This window comes from Triticum urartu, chromosome 1 (genome assembly GCF_003073215.2).
Source record: "Triticum urartu cultivar G1812 chromosome 1, Tu2.1, whole genome shotgun sequence".
Lineage (NCBI taxonomy): Eukaryota > Viridiplantae > Streptophyta > Magnoliopsida > Poales > Poaceae > Triticum > Triticum urartu.
The window spans coordinates 553434876-553459315 of NC_053022.1; the positions used below are offsets into that span (position 1 = coordinate 553434876).

General features: G+C 44.0%; 1 protein-coding gene across 1 annotated transcript; it reads left to right on the forward strand.

Moving 5' to 3' along the window:
* The first annotated feature begins 18011 nt into the window (after positions 1-18011).
* On the forward strand, positions 18012-21565 carry LOC125539039 (anthranilate O-methyltransferase 2-like). Its single transcript, XM_048702404.1, has 3 exons — positions 18012-18419; positions 19690-19959; positions 21054-21565. Exons 1-3 carry the CDS (start codon positions 18015-18017, stop codon positions 21417-21419), a joined length of 1041 nt encoding a protein of 346 aa, XP_048558361.1. The 5' UTR covers positions 18012-18014; the 3' UTR covers positions 21420-21565.
* Positions 21566-24440: the final 2875 nt, after the last annotated feature.

Genomic DNA, 24440 nt, shown 5'->3' on the forward strand with positions numbered 1-24440 from the left:
AATAATATTATGTGGTCAATGTGGATTTACTATTTTTTGGTGATAGTTCTGAACTGGTAAATAAGTTAACATGCGTAAGTGAGACTTGGTATTTTAAAGCTTAGGGTCTTCAACTTCAACCATGAATTGGGATGATAATGTTATTTTGCCTTCTTAACAAAATGGTGTCATAATCAGAACAAAGCTGCTGCAAATGCATACCTTTTTTTTACAAGTGCATCTGCACCTTCTGATCCATTTAGAGTTATCATAAATATATTTCCAAGGTTTTTTTCATTTCACTGTAGAGTCTTTGCTTCTGGACTCAATGCACATTCATCAGTCATAAGAGATAAATACTAGTAAGTCAAGGGCACCAGAATTTGATCATGCCTCTTTTGAGAAGTATGTCTATTGATTCAAAATTGATCATACTATTGATGATTTTTTGTTGGGTGACCTATTATATCTGGAATGGAAGCTCACATAAGTTGAGCTGATTTTTTTTCATATGAAAGCAGAGGACCATATGGTCTGTGGCTGGGTTTTGTCTCCGACCATTGTGTCGTGATGAATTTGCAGGTACCTCGAGAGGCCCTTGAGTTTGCCGAAATGTCGATTAACTTCTGTTCCGGCAAATTCGGGTACTTCATATGTCCTATTTTCAGCAAAGGTCATGCTGAAATTTTCCGTGAATTTTAGCATGACTTTGCTAAAAATAGGACATATGGGGTACTTGCGACTAATGCATGGGCCGGGGTATCTTAGTACTTAGTTAAGTAGGATCAACTGCCCCGCCATTCTTGCTGCATTAAACCATAGGTGGCAATAGAGCCAAGTGATTAGGCCCAACTTAGAATTCTCCTTAGCATCGATAAACCCTAGATGATAAATCCAACATAGGTGGCAATAGAGCCAAGTGATTAGTGCCAAGTGATTAGGCCCAAACTAGGTTGCCTCGGCATCGATAAACCCTAAATGATGAAAACTTAACTTGGCTTCTATAGGGTGCCTCGGTGTCGATGAGAACCTAAATGATGTACGCTTAGGCTTTTAGGGTGCCTCGGCGTCGACAAACCCTAAATGATAAAAGCTTAGCTTTTAGGATGCCTCAGTGTCGACAAACCCTAAATGATGAGACCATGATCTTGTTCCTTGACAATAACCAACTTTTTGACCAAACTTTTTTCCTATTTAGAGCGAAACATGGCCCACAACGATGAGGCCGGCGGTTCAGGTGGCAAGCAATTCTGGGAGTTGTCCCAGGAGTTGGAGGAAGAACCTCACCGCTATGAGGACGCCGCGGAAGACACCGATCCTGACTACCCAACCCCTAGTGGCGTCGGGGATGACACCACTGATGATGGCGCCGCGGATGCCACCACTGATGATGGCGGCGCACGCACAGATGGCAGCCAACTGAAGAGGCAACGGAAGGACCGGCGCCCGAACGTGCTCGTCACCGTCAGGGAGGCATTTACTGAAGTGAACTCCGACTGGCATCCGACGGCGCCTAAACACGTAGTCAAGGGGTACTCGGTTCAGCTCGGGTGCATTCTCCGGAGCACCGCCTTGATCAACACCGAGAACCTAAGGCATAAGGACCGAGGGAATTTGCGCAGCCTCCTCTTCACGAAGCTGCACGAACGATACAAGTTCCCCGCTGAGTTCGCAAACACACGCCTCTCGGCGAATAAAGTGAACAGTGCCGCCCTCACAAGGATCAGCATGGCCCTATCTACTTGGAAAAGCACGTCTACTTGGAAAATCACAGTGAAGGAAATGATTGACAAAGGTGATAGTTATGAGAAGATCAAGGCGAAATATCCTTTGATTAGCGAAGATGACTACAATGAGTTCAAGATCAAGTGCAAGAGCCCCGCAACCTCCAAATCAAGTCAGTGGGGGAAAGAAATGTGGCAGTTGAAGATAGGGGTCCACCAACTCGGTCCCGGCGGTTACATAGTGGCGGAGCCTATATTGTTCAAGGAGGACGCGGAGCGTGTCGAGCAAGGCCTACCTCCCCGCTTCGAGAAATACCGTGACAAGCAGACCAGGAACTTTCTCAGGGCCCGGTACAAGGAGGACCCGGTAAGAAAGGAGCTTACCATGGATCCGAAGACCAAGGCGCTTGAGCTTGTTCTGGTAAGGAATACACTCCCGCGTAATTAGCTCCATATGGTTGCATTCTAATTAATCCCCAATATTTCTAAATGGTTCACGTTCCTTCCGCAGGACAAAGAAAGCAGTAGCGCGGGGTCGTCTCAGAGCTCCCCTTTCGACACCCCTTTGAATAGGGCGTTGAACGTAATGAAAAACAAGGATAAGCTCAGTAAGCCAATGTCAGCTGGTCGTGTGGCCGGCAAAGGCTTGTCCACAAAATGGTCGTCATACTATACCGCTGGTGGGCGAAAGGAGAAAAATACCAGCTCGGAAAGCCAGTCGCGCAAGGTTGAAGCACTCAAGGCGCAAGTGGCGCGGATTCTAGAGATGGTCCAAGAGCAAGTGCACTCAACCCCGTGTTCAACGGTAATCCGATGCCACCCAGAATGTATAGGGTTGAAGTGGTTCGGGTGCTGCCAGGCTACGACGAGCTGTTACCTCCGATTTGACCCGCTGGGGCCGACGAAGAAGATGAGATGACCCTCAGCGCCTGCGTAAGTTGGCCCCTCCTTTGGCCGAAGAGCCAGATTCGTTTGGGGGCGGGGGACACCACCCCACAGACAAGAACGCCAGTCGTGCCGGCGACAAGCCATGGAAAGAATGCCGCAATGCCGCAATGCCGGACATCCCTATGGCATAGGATCCGGACATGCATATGGCACAAGATCCGGACGACGACGACGACTTTGCCGAACATGGGTACGATGATGAGTTCTGCGGGCCTCCTTCTCAAGAACCCAACCAAGACGACCGCAATCTAGCTGGTACATCGGAGAAACCCAGTTGCAACAGGCATCGTCTGGCGTTCAGTTCTCAGGAGACGCCTCCAGCTGCCGCCTTCACCGAGCCTCAGATAGCTGAGGTGCAAAATATTATCAGCCCCAACGCGCTCAAGAAGGCGGTCTTTGAGCAGAACTCGGTCCCATTACAACAGATCAAGAAGAAGAGCTGGAAACGGCAGACTAAAAAGGGCGCCGGTGCGAGCTAGCCGGCACCGAGTACGATCCGTGCTCAGGACGGGCCACCTTCACCTAAGGATATCTCGAGGAGGGTGCATGTGGCAGGTAGGGCGATGCTACCAACAAATATGCTCAATGCTGCAACCGGTGCTATGCGGAGTCTGCACGACAGTGTTCTTTCTTTGGAGAAGCGGCGTCTAAGAGAGAATGATGTGGCATACCCGGTTTTCGTGGCCAAGGTGCCAGAGGGCAAGGGCTTTGTGGATGGCGACATTGGGGGTACGATCGTCTTGCGGTTTGATGACATCTTTGCTATGTTTAACCTTCATCCGCTGCACTACACCTTCGTTCGGCTGTTTTCGCTGAGTATGGAGATGCGGATCATTAGAGACAAGACCCCGGACATCGTGATCGTCGACCCCTTCTACATGCGTGCCAAGCTCTTGATCAGCGCTGGGGACCGCCAAGTCGCGAGTTCATACCTCGAAGACGTCATTTTGGCAAACCCAGATAAGGATAACTTCCTTGTGGCTTACTTTCCCGAGTAAGTCATCCCTTAACCGCCTCGTAACATATGATTTCTTAGATTTCGATCGTTCTTTTTTTCTTCTAACATTCCGTGTTCTGTGCAGTGACACACATTGCACACTCATCCTCTTAAGCCCGAAATATTCCATGACCACGTATTTCGACCCAAACCGTAACTCCAAGATAGACTACACAAATATCAAGAAAGCTCTTGATGATGTTCTCCCCGGCTACGCCAAATCTGGAGGCACCTTCACCAGGGTAGTTCGTAAGTACGGCAAGCACGTGTTCGCCCACAATACGACGTTTTGCTGCGTCAAGCAGCCGCCTGGCGGTCAGAAGGATGCCTACTACGCCCTCCATCACATGCGGGCGATCGTAAGGGACCATCATCACCTTCTGCTATCAAATAATCTCAAAGATTGGGCGCGAGCTTGTCGGCAATCCAGGACACGGACATCAGACAAGAATTCTTTCGCATCCAGTCGGAGTTTGCGGACATCATCCATCAAGATGTCCTTCATACCTCGGGGCAGTTCTAGCTCAGATATCAACCGTCCAACAGGGAGATAGACGGAACGCTACAAATGCAGGCTGACAACGCCCGCGATTTCATGACCATCACGACAGACGGCGGCTTCATCCACACTCCGGTCCCATGAGTCGAGTCGACAGTAGTGATGCTATGTGTAGTTCTGAAACATTGATTGGCTCATGTTGTAATTAAACTTTAATGAACTTGTATGTCTCTTTGGTTTGGACAGTCGTTCAACTTAGATGTAATCGATGCTATTTATTAGTAGGACCATGAATCGTGCTATTAATGGCATGTCTTGCTTTTCTCTTCTGATCCTTTTTTTGCATACTTATATATTGCTTATGTATGTATTGTCTGTTGTTTGGCTTGTGCATAGAGATGCCATCGTATGTCGTGTACAAGGGTAAGGTTCCCGGAGTCTACGACGACTGGGAGGAGTGTCGGAGACAGGTTCACCGTTTTAGCGGTAACAGTTACAAAGGGTACACCACTAGGGCGGAGGCGGAATCTAGATACGCCCGCTATCTAGCGGGAGAGAGGAGGGAGCGTTGGAGGAACCGGATGAAGACCAGTTTCATCGCGATGATGCTCATCGTGATGACCGCAGCTCTCTTCTATGTGATGGTAGTTTAGATGATCGATATCGACTTGTAATGTGAAGATAAACTCGATACTCGCGGTTTCGAGACTTGTATTGTTTTATCTTTGTTCGGTCTTTTGAATTTGGAGACTAATATGATGAATTGTATTCGGAGACTAATCTTCTATTGTATTCGATGAATCTGCTGTTGCTGTGTGCTACTGTCTATATTCTGTGCAAAAATCAGAAAAGTAAAAAAAAACCTAATATTCATACTAATGGCGCATCACTACAGAGTACACCATTAGTATGCCAAAGTATACTAATGGCGCATCACCAAACAGTGCGCCATTAGTATGCCAAGTATACCAATGGCGCATCCATCCGCAGTGCGCCATTAGTGTGCCAAAGCACATGGTTAAATATGGCTCCTGGGAGGCATACTAATGGCACATGGTGTTATATACTAATGGCGCACTGGGTGGTGGGCCATTAGTATACCAGATACTAATGGTGCACCAGTGGTGGTGCACCATTAGTAATAAATACTAGTGGCGTGATACTAATGGCGCACCAGTGATGCGCCATTAGTAGGCAAAACTGGTGCGCCATTAGTAGGCCTTTTCCTAGTAGTGCATGTCTCTTTACTCGTTCCGTAATACATCATCCCGTAACTAACTCATTAGTCACTTTGCTTGAAAGGCTTCTTATGATGTGTATTACCGAAAGTGCCCAGAGATACCTCTCTGATACTCAGAGTGACAAATCCTAATCTCAATCTATGCCAAGTCAACAAACACCTTCGGAGATACCTGTAGAGCATCTTTATAATCACCTAGTTACGTTGTGACATTTGATACCACACAAGGCATTCCTCCGGTATCCGGGAGTTGCATAATCTCATGGTCGAAGGAATATGTATTTGACATGAAGAAAGCAATAGCAATAAAACCGAACGATCATTATGCTAAGCTAATGGATGGGTCTTGTCCATCACATCATTCTCCTAATGATGTGATCCCGTTATCAAATGACAACTCATGTCCATGGTCAGGAAACCTTAACCATCTTTGATCAACGAGCTAGTCTAGTAGAGGCTCCCTAGGGACACAGTATTTGTTTATGTATTCACACATGTATTAAGGTTTCCGATCAATAAAATTCTAGCATGAATAATAAACCTTTATCATGAATAAGGAAATATAAAATAACAACTTTATTATTGCCTCTAGGGCATATTTCCTTCAAGAAATACAAATTTGGTCCAAGCATGAAGCCTCTTCCAAACTTACTATATGAGAGGACTGAAGAGGAAAATGCGGACATCAGTGCTGCTGAAGTGAAGGCCCATTTTGAACGGAAGCCTCCACCTCCGAAGGAAATGGCAGATCCTGTGAAAGTGAAGCACACTATGGATGCCCTTAAGAGACCACCACTGCCTCCGCCGCAATCCAACTATGACCGTTGTATTGCAAAGACATATGATGAAGCGCGGCGGTCGGGAAGTACTTCCAGTGATGCAAGATTAGCAAAACGAAAAAATGGGAAAACAATTCCCCAGCTCGGCGAACAGGCGAAGCAATCGTGCCCCCCACTCAAGGTGTCTAGCGATACTATCGCTAATCATCCGGGGCTACTGCCCGGTACCAATCTTGGTGATTACCTGAGCGATGATGTAGAGTTTGAAATGTTAGAGGTAGTAGAGATCTTCAGATATGAGCACGGGAAGCCTCTCGTCAAACCTTATAGTCCCGATTGGTGTTACAAACCGGGATTAAAGGTCCTCCTGCCTGGGCGCCCCACAGCGGCCACGTGGACCTCCTTTTGTCCCGGTTCGTAAGCCAACCGGGACTAAATTTTTGGGCATTAGTCCCATCTGTTTTGTCCCGGTTCCAGAATGGGGACTAAAGGCCCTCTGGAACCGATTTCGGCTACCGTAGGCCGTTTTGCACATTTTTAGAATCCTTAGATTCTGAAAGGAAAAAAGTTATCCTCAATTTTTTTTTATTTTTTTTGTCAAACTATGGTCAAACTACTTATTGAATAAATTTTAGTGTTACTAAATATTTATTGTTTTTTAGAATAATAGTTTCAAGCTTAAACGGTGAAACGTGTGACTTCATGCTCAAGTTCAACTCCTAAAATTAAATAACAACAGTTGCTGCAACTGGACATACATTGTATATAGTGATTCAGGGATTCACCATTTTACACCTTAGCTAGTACCAGATCATCAAATTATAACCATTCTATCAATGAATCTAGATCAGGCACTTGTGCTTAGCCAAACATAGAAAGCTCATTAGCTCTCATCCGGTTCACATCACCAAGAAGCAATTGATTAAAGCATGTGAGAAATAATTTTAAAAATTAAAGATGTCATATTTGGATTCCTCACAATTTTCTAATAATAATGGATATATTATTTGTCGAGTTTTGATTTACAGATTTAAAGATATTAATTATGCCATATTAAATAAATAAATGGTAAAAAATGAACAAAATAACAGTATGACTTTATTTTCATTGAAATTCAATATTATTATTACTTATTTTATATTAACAATTGTTTGGAACTCAAATAATTAAATCATGTGAAATCTAGACCTAAGGGTTAATAGGATTGACAGCTTAGGCTGGAGTAGAACTCAGTCAGGAAAACAACAAGTGCAGACATGTAAATTAGGGGGATTAGAACTTAGAAGTTAAGCGTGCTTAGGCTGGAGTAGTGAGAGGATGAGTGACCGACCGGGAATCTAGACGATTTGAAATGAGTGTTGCACACTTGAGCAGTGATGAGGGGTGATTAGAGATTAAATTGTCAATAATTCAGAAATTTAAAAATAAAAAAATCAATTTTTTAAAAGAATTCCTAAGCATTTAGTCACTAACAACCGGGATTAAAGGTCCTCCGGCCCCGCTCCAAACAGCGACCACGTGGAGCTCCTTTAGTCCCAGTTCGTAAGCCAACCAGAACTAAAAGTAATGGTCATTAGCCCCGATAGTTTTGTCCCGGTTGCAGAAGCGGGACTAAAGGCCCTCTGAAACTGGGACTAAAGGCTCGTTTTCTACTAATGGACAAGCTCGTATTTCCTCCGCTCTTCCCTCTCCATTGGAAAAAAGGCGGACATCTGATGAATATTTTTTTTGAACGGTACATGTGATGAATATGGTTGGATTGCCAGCACCGGCTTGGTTTTCCGCGGACACATTCACAAATATCTGATGATGCCTGGTTTGGTTAAACGCATTGGAGTTGCCCTTAGACCATTGTACCAACGGAGGCAGCATTAGGCCGGTGAACTACTGTTGGAAATTTAGAATTTGTGGTCTACCCCTATTTCTCTGCGCTTATCTGTGGTGCCGCTCACAAATCGCATCTTTGAGGCTAGGGGGTAGGGACCTTCTTATACTGTCTTTCCAAAGAGTCCACCCCTTATACAGATAAGATTCGTAGTCATTACAACTAGTTTTCGGGATAGAGTCCAGATCAAATTACCAACCACGATCATATTTGTCTGTTAACGGATTCTACCCGTTATGTCCCCGGAGCACACGCTTGTGAGCAACGGGCCATAATAGATTATAAATTCCTCTAATTACGTAGCTCAACGTTAGGGCTGTAATCTAACTATACGATCTAGCTCCTTCCAATCATCAGTGTATCCGGGCAATCTTTCCAATATAAATAGTATATTGTATTCCATTGATGATTGACCAGCTTCCTTAAGCATATATTACTTAAGTACATTCCAACAAGTAACAATTCCATGGTAAACATGTAAAGCAATTCCATGTAGAAATACATGTATAATTCCATAATGAGGTATTCCGAATATTGACAATTCCATGTAATTTGAATATAGTTGCAGGACACATAATTCCAACATCTACCACTTGTCCAAAACGATCATTTAAATATTTGTAACCCCCTAGCCTCAAAGATGCGATTTGTGAGCGGCACCACGGATAAGCGCAGAGGAATAGGGGGTAGACCACAAACCCTAAATTTCCAACAACTACGACAACAACAATGTACAACTTTAGTCTGCCCCATCATAGAATTTCATCGTCCGCCGATCATGATACTACCACTACTTTTTAAACAACTCCTAATTATTGATTTTTATTCGGTGGCTTTGTATAGTCTCCTTTTTACCCATTTCTTGCTGCTATGATGATAATACATATGAGTCGATAATATCATGTTCAGGCGCATGCCACACATACGCTTTAGGGTACGCCCGTGCGAAAGGAACATATCCTATCACTTAGTGCGTGCGTAAAGGACTGAGGCCAGAGCAACATACGCGCATGTATGTCAGGCGTGAGATCACTAATTGCCGATATGTACGTTGTCGCTCTAATTGACATCGCATGCACATGTAAATTAATTTTGACTAAGTACATATGGTGGCGTTTAATTGATCGTTCGTACATATAGAGTAATACGTGCTGATGGTGACGCAGACCTACCTATGTACCTGCGCCCGCGAAACAACATATTTGAGCTAAGGAATGACCACACAAAGGTGACGCTGAGCATGACGACACCAACATAGCCATAGCAGCTCCGAGCTGTCAAAAGATAGACACAGAACCAGCCGGCAAGCCTGGTAAGCTATGATCAAAAACAAACAAGCAACAGTTCATAATATATCTTTTTATTCTATTATATATATTAAAAGAAAAAAATGGAGGAAAAATAGAACCACCACATTAGTCTTCTTATGTACAACACCTGGTCAAACATGTCACATACATATTGTTAAGGAGTCACGTATGCAGGCAATAAGACGTGCAAAGCAGTTCCCAAAATAAAAAAAAATAAGGGTGTGTATCACGTGGTCACGTGGAAAGCAAGGACTGCTATTTTTTTAACCAAAGAACGATCTCTCAACATCAAAAAACGATATAAGGCCTGGGCGTCCGTAATTAAAACTGCTTGGCAAGACAATCCAGCATCAGCATGCATATTTTTGCGATGACCTATACTAGCACATGAGAATATGACCATACTAACTGCCACACCATGTAAGATGATGACAAACCCTAGCGGATTCCAACACGGATCAACAAATCGCTCCTAAATGTCCAGACCGGATGGTCGACATCCGAGATTCTTAAAACTGGAACCAAAGGAGTGGGAGGCTTGGGGGACTTCAGACATGCCAACCCAACCTTGGTTCCCAACACAAATCCAATTTTACGGCCTCCACCCCTTTCTGTCCATTGGATAATAGTCGAATATGGTTGGATGGCAGGTGCCGCTTGGCTGCCCTCAGATACATCCATCGAGATTTGATGATGTTCGTTTCAGTGAAACCCGTTGGAGTTGCCCATAGAACATTGTGCCCGCCAAGACGGCATTAGACATGTGAACAACGGCAACAACAGTGTATAGCTTTTATCTACCCTGTCTTAAAAGAATTTCATCCTTGGCCACTGACAAGATATCATGTTCATGCGCGTGCTGCACGTACGTTTTAGGGTACGCGCGTTGAAAAGAACACATCTGATGCTTAGGCGCGTGCGTGCGTAAGGGACTGGTACCAGAGCAACGTACGTGCACCTATGTTAGGCATTAGATCACTCGGTGTGACTGTCTATCTATTAATTAATTGCAGGTATGTGCGTATCAGCCGCTGTAATTGACATGGCATGCATGTTAATTACTCTATCCGTCTCATAATATAAGAGCATTTTTTACACTATACTAATGTCAGAAACGTTCTTTATATTATGAGACAGAGAGAGTATTTTTCAGTAACTACATACGACAGGGTTTGGTCATCGATGGTACATATAAATTAGCACGTGCTGATGATGACACATAGCTACCTATAGGGTCGCCCTATTCATCACTCAGGGTGAAAAATAATTATTCTTCACTCCCTCTATTCTAACATCACTGCAACATATTTTTAGGTCCTGTATTTTTTTGTTCTTATATAAGAAGTCAAATGAGAAGATAGAAAATATATATCGGCTGTTAAAAAAGTTTGATGTTATGTAAAATTATGAACGTAAAAGCATAGTGTACAATATACATAAAAATATAAATTTTGTGGCCTTATGACTAATATTCTGATTTTTTATGCAAAATTTTATGTAGTGAATCAATATTAACATAATTGTGTGTATGCCAAACACAATTCTTTAGTGAAATTATCATAACAAATACTTCCGGTGCAAAACAATTTAGTCTACACCCGAGGTTCTGAATAGTATTTCTATCTATTTTTATATTTGAGTGCCCTTCTAACACACAAATTATATATTTATTACGTGTCAAACCAATTGTTCGGCACGTCAGCTAGACTATCATGTCGATTGATAATTTGAATCCCTGTCCTCAGCTAGCCAAGCAGTAACCACACGAAAGGTGACGCTGACAATGACCAAAACAAGATAGTTATAGCAGCTATGAGAGGTCAAAAGATACACATGCATAGCCGAGTGTTCCGAACTCAAATCCTAACGATTAATATCAGATCTTTCTCCTTGTTTTTAGTTTGTGGAACATATATCATCCGCCTTTTGTATATTTCTTTCATCTCATCTCGTTGGTTCAATCTTTTGTTTTGTGGACCGCACTGGACCGAAATGCTAGAACATAGGCAAGTATGTCTTTGTAGGAATGACAGTAAGATTTCATGATTTTTTTACGAATTCATGATTCAATGCCATGATCTTGCATGATGTCATAATGAATAAGTAAAAGTAATATATTAAGGCATTATGTAATATGAAGCATCCAGTTTCATTATGAACTATCTACCACCCTTTCTTCTCTCACCATAGACGACCACTAGCATCTCCTCTAAATGAATGTGAGTAAATCGGTGAGAAGTGTTAGGGAATAGTATTGAAATATTAAAATTGCCATCTTTATGTACGAGTGGACAAACTGCATGTATAACCATATCTATGTCTATACCAGTACAAAAATATCCTAAAAGGCAGATCCAAATCATGTCATCCATTAAACCATGTAGATCTAATGATCTACATCATACCAATGGTGAGCACCTCAACACATTTAGCACAAAATAGAAAAAGAAACTGCTCCACGAAATTAATGCAAAAAAACTGATTTCTTTTTTGATAAAAAAACATCTGTCCAAAAAAATGGGGAAAAAATTCAAATGTTTACTAACAGCAATGTTTCGTGATAATTATTTTTGTCCAGGTATGAAAAAAAAACAATTTTCATGGTGTGTACTTCAAACGTTTAGTTAGTTAATACGGGCATTTATACCTACACGTTTACTAGTCGACAAAAAGGTAGCCTAGGCCCCAGAAATGCACGGGGCCACGTGAGTGTGGGGGCAGTCATCTGCCAAGTCTTGCCGCCCGCTCATTTTGACTTGCGATTCACATAGTAGTGCAATCCCGCATGCGGCAAACTAAAAAAAAAATTCCTTAAAATGTTTTAGCTTCAACGATTAAACTTACGGTTTTTGCATCTAAAGCTGCTAAGTTTCAAACAGTTTTTGAGATATAATTGCAAGCAATTTTTTCTGTGGGTTGTCGACACAAAATAATTGATTTTTATTGATCTCTCGTACTAAATGTCAACATTGAAATAGAACATATTTTTAGTCATCAAATATATTTAAAAAATGAATCTTATTTGAAAGTACTGGTCACGAGAAACATGAATATGAAAACATAACTTAATTTGAAATTATGGTTTAAAAGATATAGAACTTTAAAAATCGAAAGCCAAAATAAAAAGCAGGCACTAGGGAAATGCGTGCCTCTGCACTTGCGTGCCACAAATACTCGTCCGTCTAGGCCCCCGTAGTAAGCACCGAATATAGGTACTTACTTCGTGAAGATAAGAATGGACACGCTACCCAAGGACCCCATTGATCTTAATTGGTTGATTAAACTATTTAAGTTGTTGACAAATTAATAGGACTTAAGAACCCAATACGTAGTTGGATGATTATGAGGGTAGTGGTATCCTCAGTCTATCAAGATTTAAGACACATAAATATGACATTGATGCTCACACTTTTTTATATATATTCTAGGCTTTTTGGTGATGTGCGTTTAATGAGAGAATTCATTCCAGTCGACTATGAAGACGTCTGATCGGCATTTCTTTATGGTTTTTCAATCTAAGATCGGTTTACGTCGTCCGTCACTGTTGTCGCCCCCGCGCGGGTCTACTTTGACCCCAGCGCGACCAGCCGGCCTCTCCTCCGATCCAAAGTCCACGTGCGTCGAGGCGGCCCATCAAGGCCCACCACCGCCCGCATGTCGACCCGGATGTCGCCCTGCGCCAGCCGTCACCGCCCTGCTCCAACCTGGCCTCGTGCGTCGCCCCAACCCGGCGGCATCACACAATGTGGCGGCCCATCACAGCTGCCCCTGCGTGCACCGGCCGACCCGTCGATCTATGTCGGCCTCATCCCTGGCGGCGTCAGGCTCGTCGGCTGCCTCGAGCTCAAGCGCGGCAGCTTCGTTGGTCGCTCGAGCCTCGCTGCCCGGGCGCCGCAACTTCTTTGGTAGCCCGGGTGCCGGTGCTGACGCTACTTGTCCGCACGTCGTCCCACGCCGTCCGTCGTCGCCGGCTTCATCTTGTTCTCCGCCGCTCTTCTTCGGCCGCCGCCGCTACCCCGGTAGCCGTCGTCACCAGTCCAGCCCCTTCGTCTTCGTCCAGCGCCAGCCCGTCCGGCAGCGTCGCCGTCATCTACCCCCGACCACTTCGTCTACTCCCACCATCGATGGCGACATCGGCCTCGCGCCGATTGGTGCCACAACCGTCTCCGAGTCTTCTTCTCTGCTGGCCCTCCGACTCCTTGACATGGCCTACAGCTCTTGTAGGTCTCTCATTTACGCATGCATGGTGCTGGCAACAACGATGTGTGCCTTCGTCCACGATGTGTCCCCAGGCAAGCCCGGTAGGGTGCTTCGTAAACTTCTTCTTTGTCTGTCTTCGCATGCCCGTTGCTGGCATCACCGATGCGTGCCTTCGTCTACGACGTGTCCCCGTGTTTGGCAAACCTAGCGCGAAGCCTCGTCAACACCGTCCTCTACCCGGCGCACACTACTTTGACACCACTACGCCCATGACAAACTCGGCGCTTCCTTGCACCCACAGCTCCACGGCGACATCCTCGACACCGGCTCCCCGACTCGACATCGACCACGAAGTTCTTCGCACTGCTACCTCGACCACGACTACACCACCCTACGCTCTTGGCTAAATCGATAAACGACACAAAGGGCTACCGCCTTGCCTGAGCAAACTCGTCAGTTTCCACTGCAGCCACAACTTCCGCGATGCATCGACCGTTACGATTGTTACGTGGGGTTGTCCGTCAGCTTGCTTTCAGATTCTTCTCCAGTCTCACCGTCTGCTTCGCTATCGTTGTGACTACGGAGAGGGATGTCAAGTATATGATTATTACGAAGTATAGTATATACTAGGATTTGATCCTGCCTTGTTTTATACTTTAAATTGGTCATTGTACTCCTACATATATACCCACGAGGCTCAAGCAATAGAAAATCAACAACAATTTCACCAATTTCTTCTCTCTGCCTTCAAAGAACGTGCAGTACGCATGCACGGGACGCAGCAAGGCCAGCAAAGCAGCAGGCGTGAAGAGCATTCTGGCATGAAGAAACAATTCGTCTGAGTGACTTGATTTGACGGAGGGAGCCGTACGTTTATGTGCTGAGGTACTCGCCGTGACGTCCATGGAGTGGTCAGCCAAGAATTTGTATGCAGCAGATTGCTTTCAGAAAAACAGAAGTCCAAAAATTTTGTCCCCGTCTTCATCGTCCATTGCTTGTATGATCCTAGATATACCTATATATATGTGCCCCCTCTATAAAAGGGGCCGACTCCTCCCGTCTGCGTGAGTACTTAAATCATGTTCACGCGCATGCCAAACATACGTTTTAGGGCAAGTGTGGGGGGCAGTCATCTGCCAAGTCCTTCCGCCCGCTCGTTTTGACTCGCGATTCGCATAGTACTTCAATTCCACACAAGGGCAAACTAAAAAAGAAAATCTCTCAAAAATTTAGCTTCAATGATTAACTTTACGGTTTTTGCATCTAAAACTGCCAAGTTTTCACCAGTTTTATAGATATAACTGCAAGCAATTTTTTTTGTCGGTCGTCAACACAAAATAATTGATTTTTATTGATCGCTCGTACTAAGTCTCGACGTTGAAACTGAACATATTTTTCTAAGGTCATCAAATATATTGAAAAATGGATCTTATTTAAAAGCACTGGTCAAGAGAAACATGAATATGAAAACATAACTTAATTTAGAATTATCGTTTAAAAGATATAGAACTTTAAAATCGGAAGCCAAATAAAAAATTAAAGCAGGCACCAGGGACATGCGTACCTCTGCACTTGTGAGCCACAAATCCTCGTCCACCTAGCCCCCTATCAAGCACACAATCGTACCAAGGTAAGTACTTTGTGAAGATAAGGATGGACAAGCTAAGCACCCAATCGTACCAAGGTAGGTACTTCGTGAAGATAAGGATGGACATGCAACCTAAGGATCCTATTCAGCTTAATTGGGTGATTAAACTAATAGAACTTGAGAACCAAATATGTAGTTGGATGGTTATGGGGCCGGGCAGTTGTATCCTCGGCCTATCAGGGTTCAGGACATGGACTTGACACTGGTGCTCACATTTTTCTGGATATATTCGAAGCTTTTTGGCGATGTGCGTTTAGTGGAAGAAGATGTTCCCATCGACTATGAAGACGTCTATAACGATTTTGTCAATCCCAAAATGATGTGCCGGCTCGATCAAAATAATGGTAGGGGGAGAAGAAAGAGAGGAGAGTCACGAAAATAGGGTAAACGCAAACCAAAGCTACAAACGGAAGCCGAAGCAACATCTTCTTCCTTTTTCCATACAGAGAAAGTGTCTGGGAGGTGATCATAGGAATAGGATTTGTGTGTGTATGTTCATCTGGGTGAGTGTGTGTATGTATGAGTGTCTATGTATGTACCGTGTTAAAGAAAAGAACTAATAGAACTTGTAAGGGTTTGGTGCATGCTCAAGGACTTTATGGCTTAGTCAGTAGGAAGACCAACTTAGAGCCTCTACAACCACAATTGCTTGATTCGGTTACTCATACGTCCGCGGATGTGCCCGGTCAGTGTCATGGCACGTCTATTTTGGATCCTCATTTTTCTTGCGAAACAACCACACTTCTCATATTATCCTCATATTGTCCGGTCACGTGCATATGATTGGTGAAGAGGAAGACAATGAAGAGAAAGAAAGAATAAAGAAAGAGAAAAAGAAGTCCGTGGTTCGCCAAATCCTACGTAGCACCTTGCCTCGGCATGCCCGGAGATCCCTACATATCCTCCATGTATACGGCTTGGATATGGGGATTTGTGGACTGCTCGAACATGTCCGGACAAAATGAAGATTACAGTTGGATGGTTTTTAAACTTCTTTCTTCTTTCTGAACAGTGACTGGGCTGTCCGATGGGACGTTGTAGGGCTCCGGTTGCACACGTGAAGTACCCATGGGTATATCTACTTGCACACTCTGAAAAATACACGTGCAGCACGCATGCAGGGGACGCAGCAAGGCCAGCAAAGCAGCAGGCGTGAAGAGAGAAAATTGCACAAACCACCTATTTCTGGTGTTAGTGTGGCACAAAACATCTATTTTACAGGTTTAATCCATGAGTTGTGTGTGTTAACATGATTGCTAACAAGTGGGTCTAGTGTGTAAGTGCACCGGTGGCAAAAAACCAGCCACATCAATAGCCAACTAGAACTATCAATATCTCACAATCCTTTGCTCGAATTGAGCTGAATTTTTCCTAAAATATTAGTGAGTGCATGTATGATTTATTGGGAGTTATTTTTGCATTTAAAAAAATATTAATTTGAGAAAAATATTGAACGAGCCAACTAACGTTGCAAATATCTCACAAACTATTGGTCCAAATGAGCTGTGTTTTTTCCAGAATAGTATTGGATACAGGTGTGATTTACTGAAATTGTTTCGCATTTCTTTTGAAAATTTTAAATTTTGAGTAAAGAAAATATACGAGCCAATATAAACTACCAATATCTCATTATAATGTGATCCAAATCAGCTGAAACTTTCTAGATTCATCACTAGTTACATCTAACTAGTACCACACCACAAACTTATGAATGACAAAACATAAGATTGCTAGACAAATCTGAAAAGATTCATAAATAGCCACAATATTCATAAAATAAGATCAGTAGCACCAAAACATGGATGATATTGTTGCCATTGGGCTTTAGCATCCAAGTAGTCGCCATATGGCCATTACAGACATCATCAAGTCTCACACACCAAAATATTACCGCCATGGGGTTTTATTATCCAAATACATCCCAAGTTGCAGTATAGGCATCACGTACTAATATACCGTATTCATTCTTGTCGAGGCTGGACTTGAAGTGAAGTAGGAATACACTCTGTTGCTTTCTTATCCTCGCCGCCATTTTTCTGACACCAGTGTACTTACTAACTGGACCCAATTTCAGAAATCATGTCGATACATCCAAATGGTGGATTAGACCTAGCTGTGAATTACCCCAATATATGGTGTTTTGTGCAACAAACCTATAAAATAGGTGTTATGTGCAACACTAGCACCAAAAGTAGGTGGTTTGTGCAATTTCCTCGCGTGAAGAGTATTCTGCTATGAAGAATCAATCCGATTGAGTGCACGTGACCTGATTTGAGGGAGGGAGCCGTACGTTTTATGTGCTGAGGTACTCGCCGTGACATCCATGCAGTGGTCAGCCAAGAATTTGTATGCAGCAGATTGCTTTCAGAAAAGCAAAAGTCCAAAACTTTTGTCCTCGTCTTCATCTATTGCTAGTGATCCTAGCTAGATATACCTATAAAAGGGGACGACTCCTCCCGTCTGCGTGAGTACTTAAATCATCCTCACAAGAAGTCACAACTCGCAAGTGATAGCTAGCCATGGAGGTAGAGCAATGGCTTCACATGGCCAACGGCGACGGAGAGAACAGCTACGCCACCAACTCCAGACTCCAAGTAACTACCGTCCCATGCATGCATGCTTGTTCTCCTTCAGCTGCTTTGTTCTAGGTTGAACTACCTGTACTGAATATTTCCGTTAAGAAATTAATGGAATTTGTTGTGAGCCTGGTTGGGGAAAAAAGTGCATGCATTTATTGCCTTTTGCGTCCAGAGGGTGCTCGATCGATTAATTAATTTGTTACTCCCGCCCGAGCAGGAGAAGGCCATGCTTGAGACCAGGCCGGTGCTCCAGGGCGCCGTGGTGGAGCTGTACAGGTCACTGCCGGACAAGAGCACCATGGTCGTCGCCGACCTAGGCTGCTCGTCAGGGCCGAACACGCTGCTGCTTGTGTCGGAGGTCATCGGTACAATCTCCGACCACAACCGGGAAGAAGAGCAGGAGCAGCGCCCTCCTGCCGCAGCCATGGAGTTGCAGTTCTTCCTCAACGACCTGCCGGGGAACGACTTCAACCTCGTCTTCAGGTCGCTGGATCGGCTGCAGGAGCTCACCGCCGATAGGAGGCCGCAATACTACGTGGCCGGGATGCCGGGTTCTTTCTACACCAGGCTGTTCCCATGCCGGAGTGTCCACCTCTTCCATTCCTCCTACTCCCTCATGTGGAGGTCCAAGGTGCGTGCGTACAAACCAGTTCGAGGCATTGTTTGAGCTCAACTGAAACCCGTGTTAAAACTGCTTGAGAATCTCTTCAACAAACTCACATGATTTACTCACTCATTTCTTAGCAAGAGAAAAAAATTAATATACTTTTCCAAACAATCATGTCTTGCCACAAGGTGCAAGAAGACAACTGCGACTAGAGAAACGAGAGGAATGTAAACTCTAGAATGTAATTACATGTTATCCCTTATTTTTTTTCTCTATACTTGCTACTCCCTTCGTTCCAAAATATAGTGTGTTCTCGGTTTCCGCGCTTCAACTTTGACCATAAATTTAACCAACGAGACCGATTGCGGCAGGAGCAAAAATTATATCAATGAATTCGTATTCAAAAGAAGTTTTCAATTATATAATTTTTGCTCCCGCCACAGTCGGTCTTGTTGGTTAAATTTATGGTCAAAGTTGAACCTCGGGAAACGCGGGCGCGCTATATTTTTTTTTAGAAAAGGAGGGAGTACCAGAATTAGTTTCGAGAAATATGCTGACCATGACGTTATAGATGGCTATCCATTGTCCTTATATCAAAAAAGAGGGTATCCCATGTTTTGCTACTTGCTATGTAAGATGATCTTAAGAGAATAATGAAGTGCATGCGATGGACAAACTAAAGTGTGGGTGGATTAAATGACAAGAGCTAGCCAAAATCCAACTCATCCAGCTACAATTCCCTGGTGAAATTTAATTCAAACGATAATCCAAACTTTGAGAGAAGATAAATACTAAGGAATATTGGTTGTTGAACTTGAAAGAAAGAAGCCACTTTTAGGGATCAAGTGCATTAGCCAATGACTAATTATCCAGGTGCAAAAGTTGTCACTGGTCGCTACCATTCATTACGGTTCATATCAGTTCAGTTACCGTGGTTTTGTTACATCGGGGGAGAAAAAGGTATTTCAAATCCTACAAAAATCAATTTTACGTATACATATGGACATATATATAGCACGTGTGTATAAAGTTTAACATATTACTGTATGTCTTTTCTGCTGTAGCTTGCACACAAGAAAACAAATGTGTCGATCAAAGATTGACTTACTATTTGTGCAAATTTGTATTTCTTCATGTCGCTTATTAACATATTTTTGAATAACATTGTGAATAGATGCAATATATATTCATGGGGTTTTGGAAATTTTAAAGAAAAATAAATTTGTACATACCAGTATATTGATTTTGTCCAACTAATCACATAACTATATCAATTCCTTTATGGCTTCCAAAGGTACCGGATGAGCTTTCAAGAGGTGCTTACCTGAATGAAGAGAGCATCTACATTGGCAAGAGTACTCCTCCAGCTGTGATAAAACTATACCAAGAAGAGTACCAAAAGGACCTGTCTTTGTTCCTGACGCTGCGATTCAATGAACTTGTACGTGGTGGGCATATGGTTCTAACATTTCTAGGCAGAAAGAGCAAAGACATGTTGTTACATGGTGAAGCAAGCAGCATGTGGGACTTGCTCGCCCAAGCGCTTCTCTCTCTAGTGCTGAAGGTATGCTCTATAATGTGCTGACTGAATGCTAATTCGTATATATATCTCCTAGTGCTATCTTATGAATGAAGGACTTGGAAGCAGCTAATAGGCTGTCACCCGCCCGAATCTTCCCCAATGATCATTTTCCATCAGCGTTGCTAATGAGACATGAGTGGTTCGACCAAGTGAGAGACCAGAAGGCCGCATCCCTTTTCAACTCAACGTAGAGACAAATTGAACCGGGAAAAGAGAAAAGAAGGATTGTCTCGACGAATATTCTTTAAATTTTTATGATTCCATCATAGGTAGCTTGAAATCATAAGCTCGACTTTCAGAAATTAGAGCTTTCAACAAATTCTAAACTTCCAAAATAGTGCGGCAAATTTCCAAGATTTCTTATGAGCCTCTACGAGACACAACTTTCATAAATTACAAGAAACTACTCTAGAAATTTCTCATAAACTTTCAGAATAGTAAAAGATCAAATGGTTTTCAAAGATTTTGGGTCGAACTATCCAAATATTAAAACATCATTATCTAATAAAATTTCAAAAATTTCATGTGAACTTCTAGAGTTTACAATAACTGGAAGAAAATAAAATTATATATGCCACCTTCTACAGTCTCTGGCCCAATGATAACAATAGGCATGGTAGCTATAACGATGGTATGGTAGCTGAAGGCCACATGCGGGTTAAGAGCACGAATTGGTGACGTCTGTGAAACTTGGACACGTAGTGGAGGCAGAGGACGTGATACTCTAATGCCTAGCTAGCAGTGGCAGCGGCCAATCTCAATAACATTATATTTAGGCATGACAGCTAATGGATAAAGGCGGCAGAGGGTCCTTCCATGGAGCGCTGGAACCTATACGGTTGGAAACAATGTAAAGGGTGGTGCCCAAATGAATTGTTGGAGCCACGCATAGCACACATCGCTGAGGAGAAATAGAAGTGTGTCCAAGTCTGCATGGTCTAAAGTTATTGTGACTACGGGTATCCATCTACGAGATATCTTGGGAGGAAAACTATTTATATTTAGCATCTTAAAACATGCATATGAATTCATACAAGCTTTGAAAAAAAGTACTATTTTTCTGCAACGTGTGGCAGGGCCTTGTGGAGAAGGAGAAGCTGGTCTCTTTCAACCTTCCATTTTATGCGCCATCTATGGACGAAGTGAAGGCTGTGGTTGAGGAGAACAATCTCTTCAATGTGGAACACATGAGTGTGTTTGAATCAAGCTGGGATCCACAAGACTACGACACAAACGATGATGTCGTGTTGGGCTGCAGCAGTAGTGGGTTGAATGTTGCCAGGTGCATAAGGGCGGTGGCGGAACCGCTGATTAAGAAACACTTCGGAGAGGCCATTCTTGATGATCTGTTTATGGTTTATGCCAGCATGATTTCAAAGCACCTCAAGAAAGCGAAGGCCAAGTATCCTATAATTATCATCTATTTGAAGGCCAAGCACTAAGAAATACTTCTCAAGTGTCAATTTGAATAAATGCGGGGAGTTCAGTATTTCCGGTCCATCACATATTATATGTAAAAGATGTTTTGTTAATATTTTGTACGTATGGAAAAGGATGTTTCCTTGTCAATTCCATGAATTTTATGGCAAGCAAGTACGCTAGAAACCCTGCCATTTAATATGTAAAAAAATGTTTCGATGATATTGTATAAGAATAAGAATGTATGGCTTAGTTGGCTACATGGAAAAGACATTTGTCTAATTTTATGCATATTCTGTTTGTGCAAAGGCCAAGATTTGAGGATCCTCATTTGTCAACCCCTACCGAAGAGATTGTTTTTCTTTTTTCAAAATGGTTGCTGAGTTAATTAGAGAAAACCAAGCGAAATCCAGATTGCCTAGTTAATTATGAAGAACCGGACTAAAACTATCACAAACGCTGAGCTGCACACATAAGAAATCCCATGCACAAAGCTCGAAAGAGGGCCCCAACGAGACAGCACGTGTGCGCCATCGTGATCCCTCCTCCACTAGAGGCATCATCGCCACCCCTAAACTCTGAGCAAACAACTCCGACTTCGCCGTCAGCATTGTTGACACAATCCACATCATCGCGGACGCGTGAAGCTCCATGAAGATCTGGGCAAAACACAGCCACATGCTGCAAAATAGCGCAACTCCGACTCCGACGGAGAACTCTGAAGAACAAATCTAGGCACGGTTGGTGCCGCAGAAGATCATCGAACGGGCCACCTACAGCCCGTATACCAGAGGGCTCCGCTCCAGCATCTTCGACTCCACAACAACCAAAAAACGGAGGCAATACCACAGATACACCGAAGAAGAAACGACTACTACAACCATTGCCGCCTCACCGACATGGCTCCGACCTTCATCCTTGTCACAAAAGTATGAACTCCACAATCGCCACAAACCACCGTTCACGCTTGCTGATGTAGAGCTCCGAGACAAGGCCCCCAAGTAGAAAAACGACACACCAATGTGCCACCATCGTCGGAACACAAAATGAAGGGTTTCATCTAGAGGGGACGCGACGGCCGGATCCGTGCAGGAGGGGTGCGGCAGCAAATAAGCGATGCCTCCAGGGAGGTCTAGGACGGCCACGGCCGCCGCCATTGCTGGTGACGGCATAAGGTCGAGACAAGGTCTTCACCCCAGCTCCCACAACACCTCGGTCGCACATCATCCCGCACCAGTGCCAGCAAGCCTACCAACTGTCACCGCCAACAAAGTTGTCCATCTTGCAAGAGGCACCGAGACCGTCGGAGCCAACCGCACCTCGCGGAGCTAACCGGCGGTCAACCTCCAACGAGATGGTCCACCACACCACCCCTGCTGCCACCACGGAACAGGCCACATTGCAGCCAACGTAGCCACCCGCACCATGTGGAAGCCACGGCCGGCCCTCCGGCCACGCAAGCCAGCAGCTTCGCCAATGCCTGACCAAAGTGGGACCACTACCAATAATCCTATACTCACGGGCAAACAACAGGACTTTATAGAGGCCTTAGTGCAAATTAACTTCTCCGCCCCCTGAGTTTCAGGGAGGGTGGGACCCTTCCTCCCTTTAATCCAAATCAAATGATGACACGTGACAGTCCCTGAAACCTGTAATAGCAAAGTCCGATTTTTACCGTCCACTAACACAACGCTCTGTGGCGGCCTTGAGCGCCAACGACTTGACGCACGCGAAGCACTGGTGGTAGAGCTCGACCTGGGCTTGAAGCATCTCGTGATCTCCTTGGTGGTCATGGCGAGCTCGTCTTGTTCGTTGAGCGCCGCCATGGTATTCTGTTCTAGCCAGCTAGCTAGACTAATTTATACTATAGATCGAAAAAGTCTGATCAGCAGACGCTATCTAATCATTGTCTTCCCGGCGTATCAACGGTTCCGACGCTCCACCTTGTCGCCCTCACTTGTTCGCAGCCACACAAGTTTGTTTGTGGCTGTCCGAGCGTTGCAACCAAACATAGGGTGACACCCTCACATGTAGCTAGTCCGTCACTCCATCCTGTAGCACGATAATTTTGATCCGAACACGGTCAAATTGTTCGTTTGATGTTTCTTTTGAATAAATTATGTAGTCTTGACGGAACACATATCTGTTCCCATGTTAGAAGATGTGCTAGCACTACTAGAATTTTCGTATACGCCAGGTGCGAGGCTCTTCGCCGAGAGCCAAATCACGGACACTCGGCAAAGTAACATACGCCGAGAGGGCCTCTCGGCAACTGGAACAACTTGGCAGACACAGGATATTGCCAAGAGTAGACCTCGGCAAAAGGAGAACACTCGCCAAAGGCACAATTTGCCGAGAGCCAAGCAGCCGCCGCACGACAAAGTTTTGCCACGTGGCACATCCGGCGGCGACTGACGGCACAGTGACTTCTTTGCCGAGAATGGCTCTCGGTAAAGATTAGGCTCTCGGCAAACTTTAGTCCCACCTCGCCAAGGGATAAGCAACATGACCTATTTAAATAGTCAGATAGTCCAGATGCAGTAAGCTTTGGTCTTCATTACACCCCTATTAAGGAGATGAACCATCACTATGAATCTTCACTTGTTCCGGGCAGAGAGGATTCACAATGATATGCCATCTTCCAATGATGGATGTCGACGCTTTTTGTTAAATCAATTACTATTATTCTTTAGTCTTTCATCCATCTTGGGCCCCCGCATTTTTCATGCATAGGCCTTCTGCAGACGAGGGAGGGGCAGGCCATGCCACCGGGCCCCCACTTGGTGAGCTTTCCTCTCCCCAATGAATGGATGAATGCTATATGAGTGCTTGGATGCTATCATGGATTAATTTTTTGTAGTTGTTTTTATTTAGTAATTCCTATATAGTAGTTTATGTAGATGTTTTTATGTACTATTTTTCATAGTACTTTGCATGTATGCTAGATGGGTTCTATGGATGAATGCTATATGGGTGCTATGGATGATTGTATTGATTTTGGTAGTAGTTTGTCTGTATTCATTTTTATCTTGAGTGAGTGTTGA

What these genes read in the sequence shown, in the direction of transcription:
- LOC125539039 (XM_048702404.1), top strand. Translation starts at nt 18,015, where the DNA reads ATGCTTGAGACCAGGCCGGTGCTCCAGGGCGCCGTGGTGGAGCTGTAC. An exon ending in CCCTCATGTGGAGGTCCAAG is followed by an intron (nt 18,420 to 19,689) that starts GTGCGTGCGTAC and finishes TGGCTTCCAAAG; the next exon opens with GTACCGGATGAGCTTTCAAG. An exon ending in TTCTCTCTCTAGTGCTGAAG is followed by an intron (nt 19,960 to 21,053) that starts GTATGCTCTATA and finishes AACGTGTGGCAG; the next exon opens with GGCCTTGTGGAGAAGGAGAA.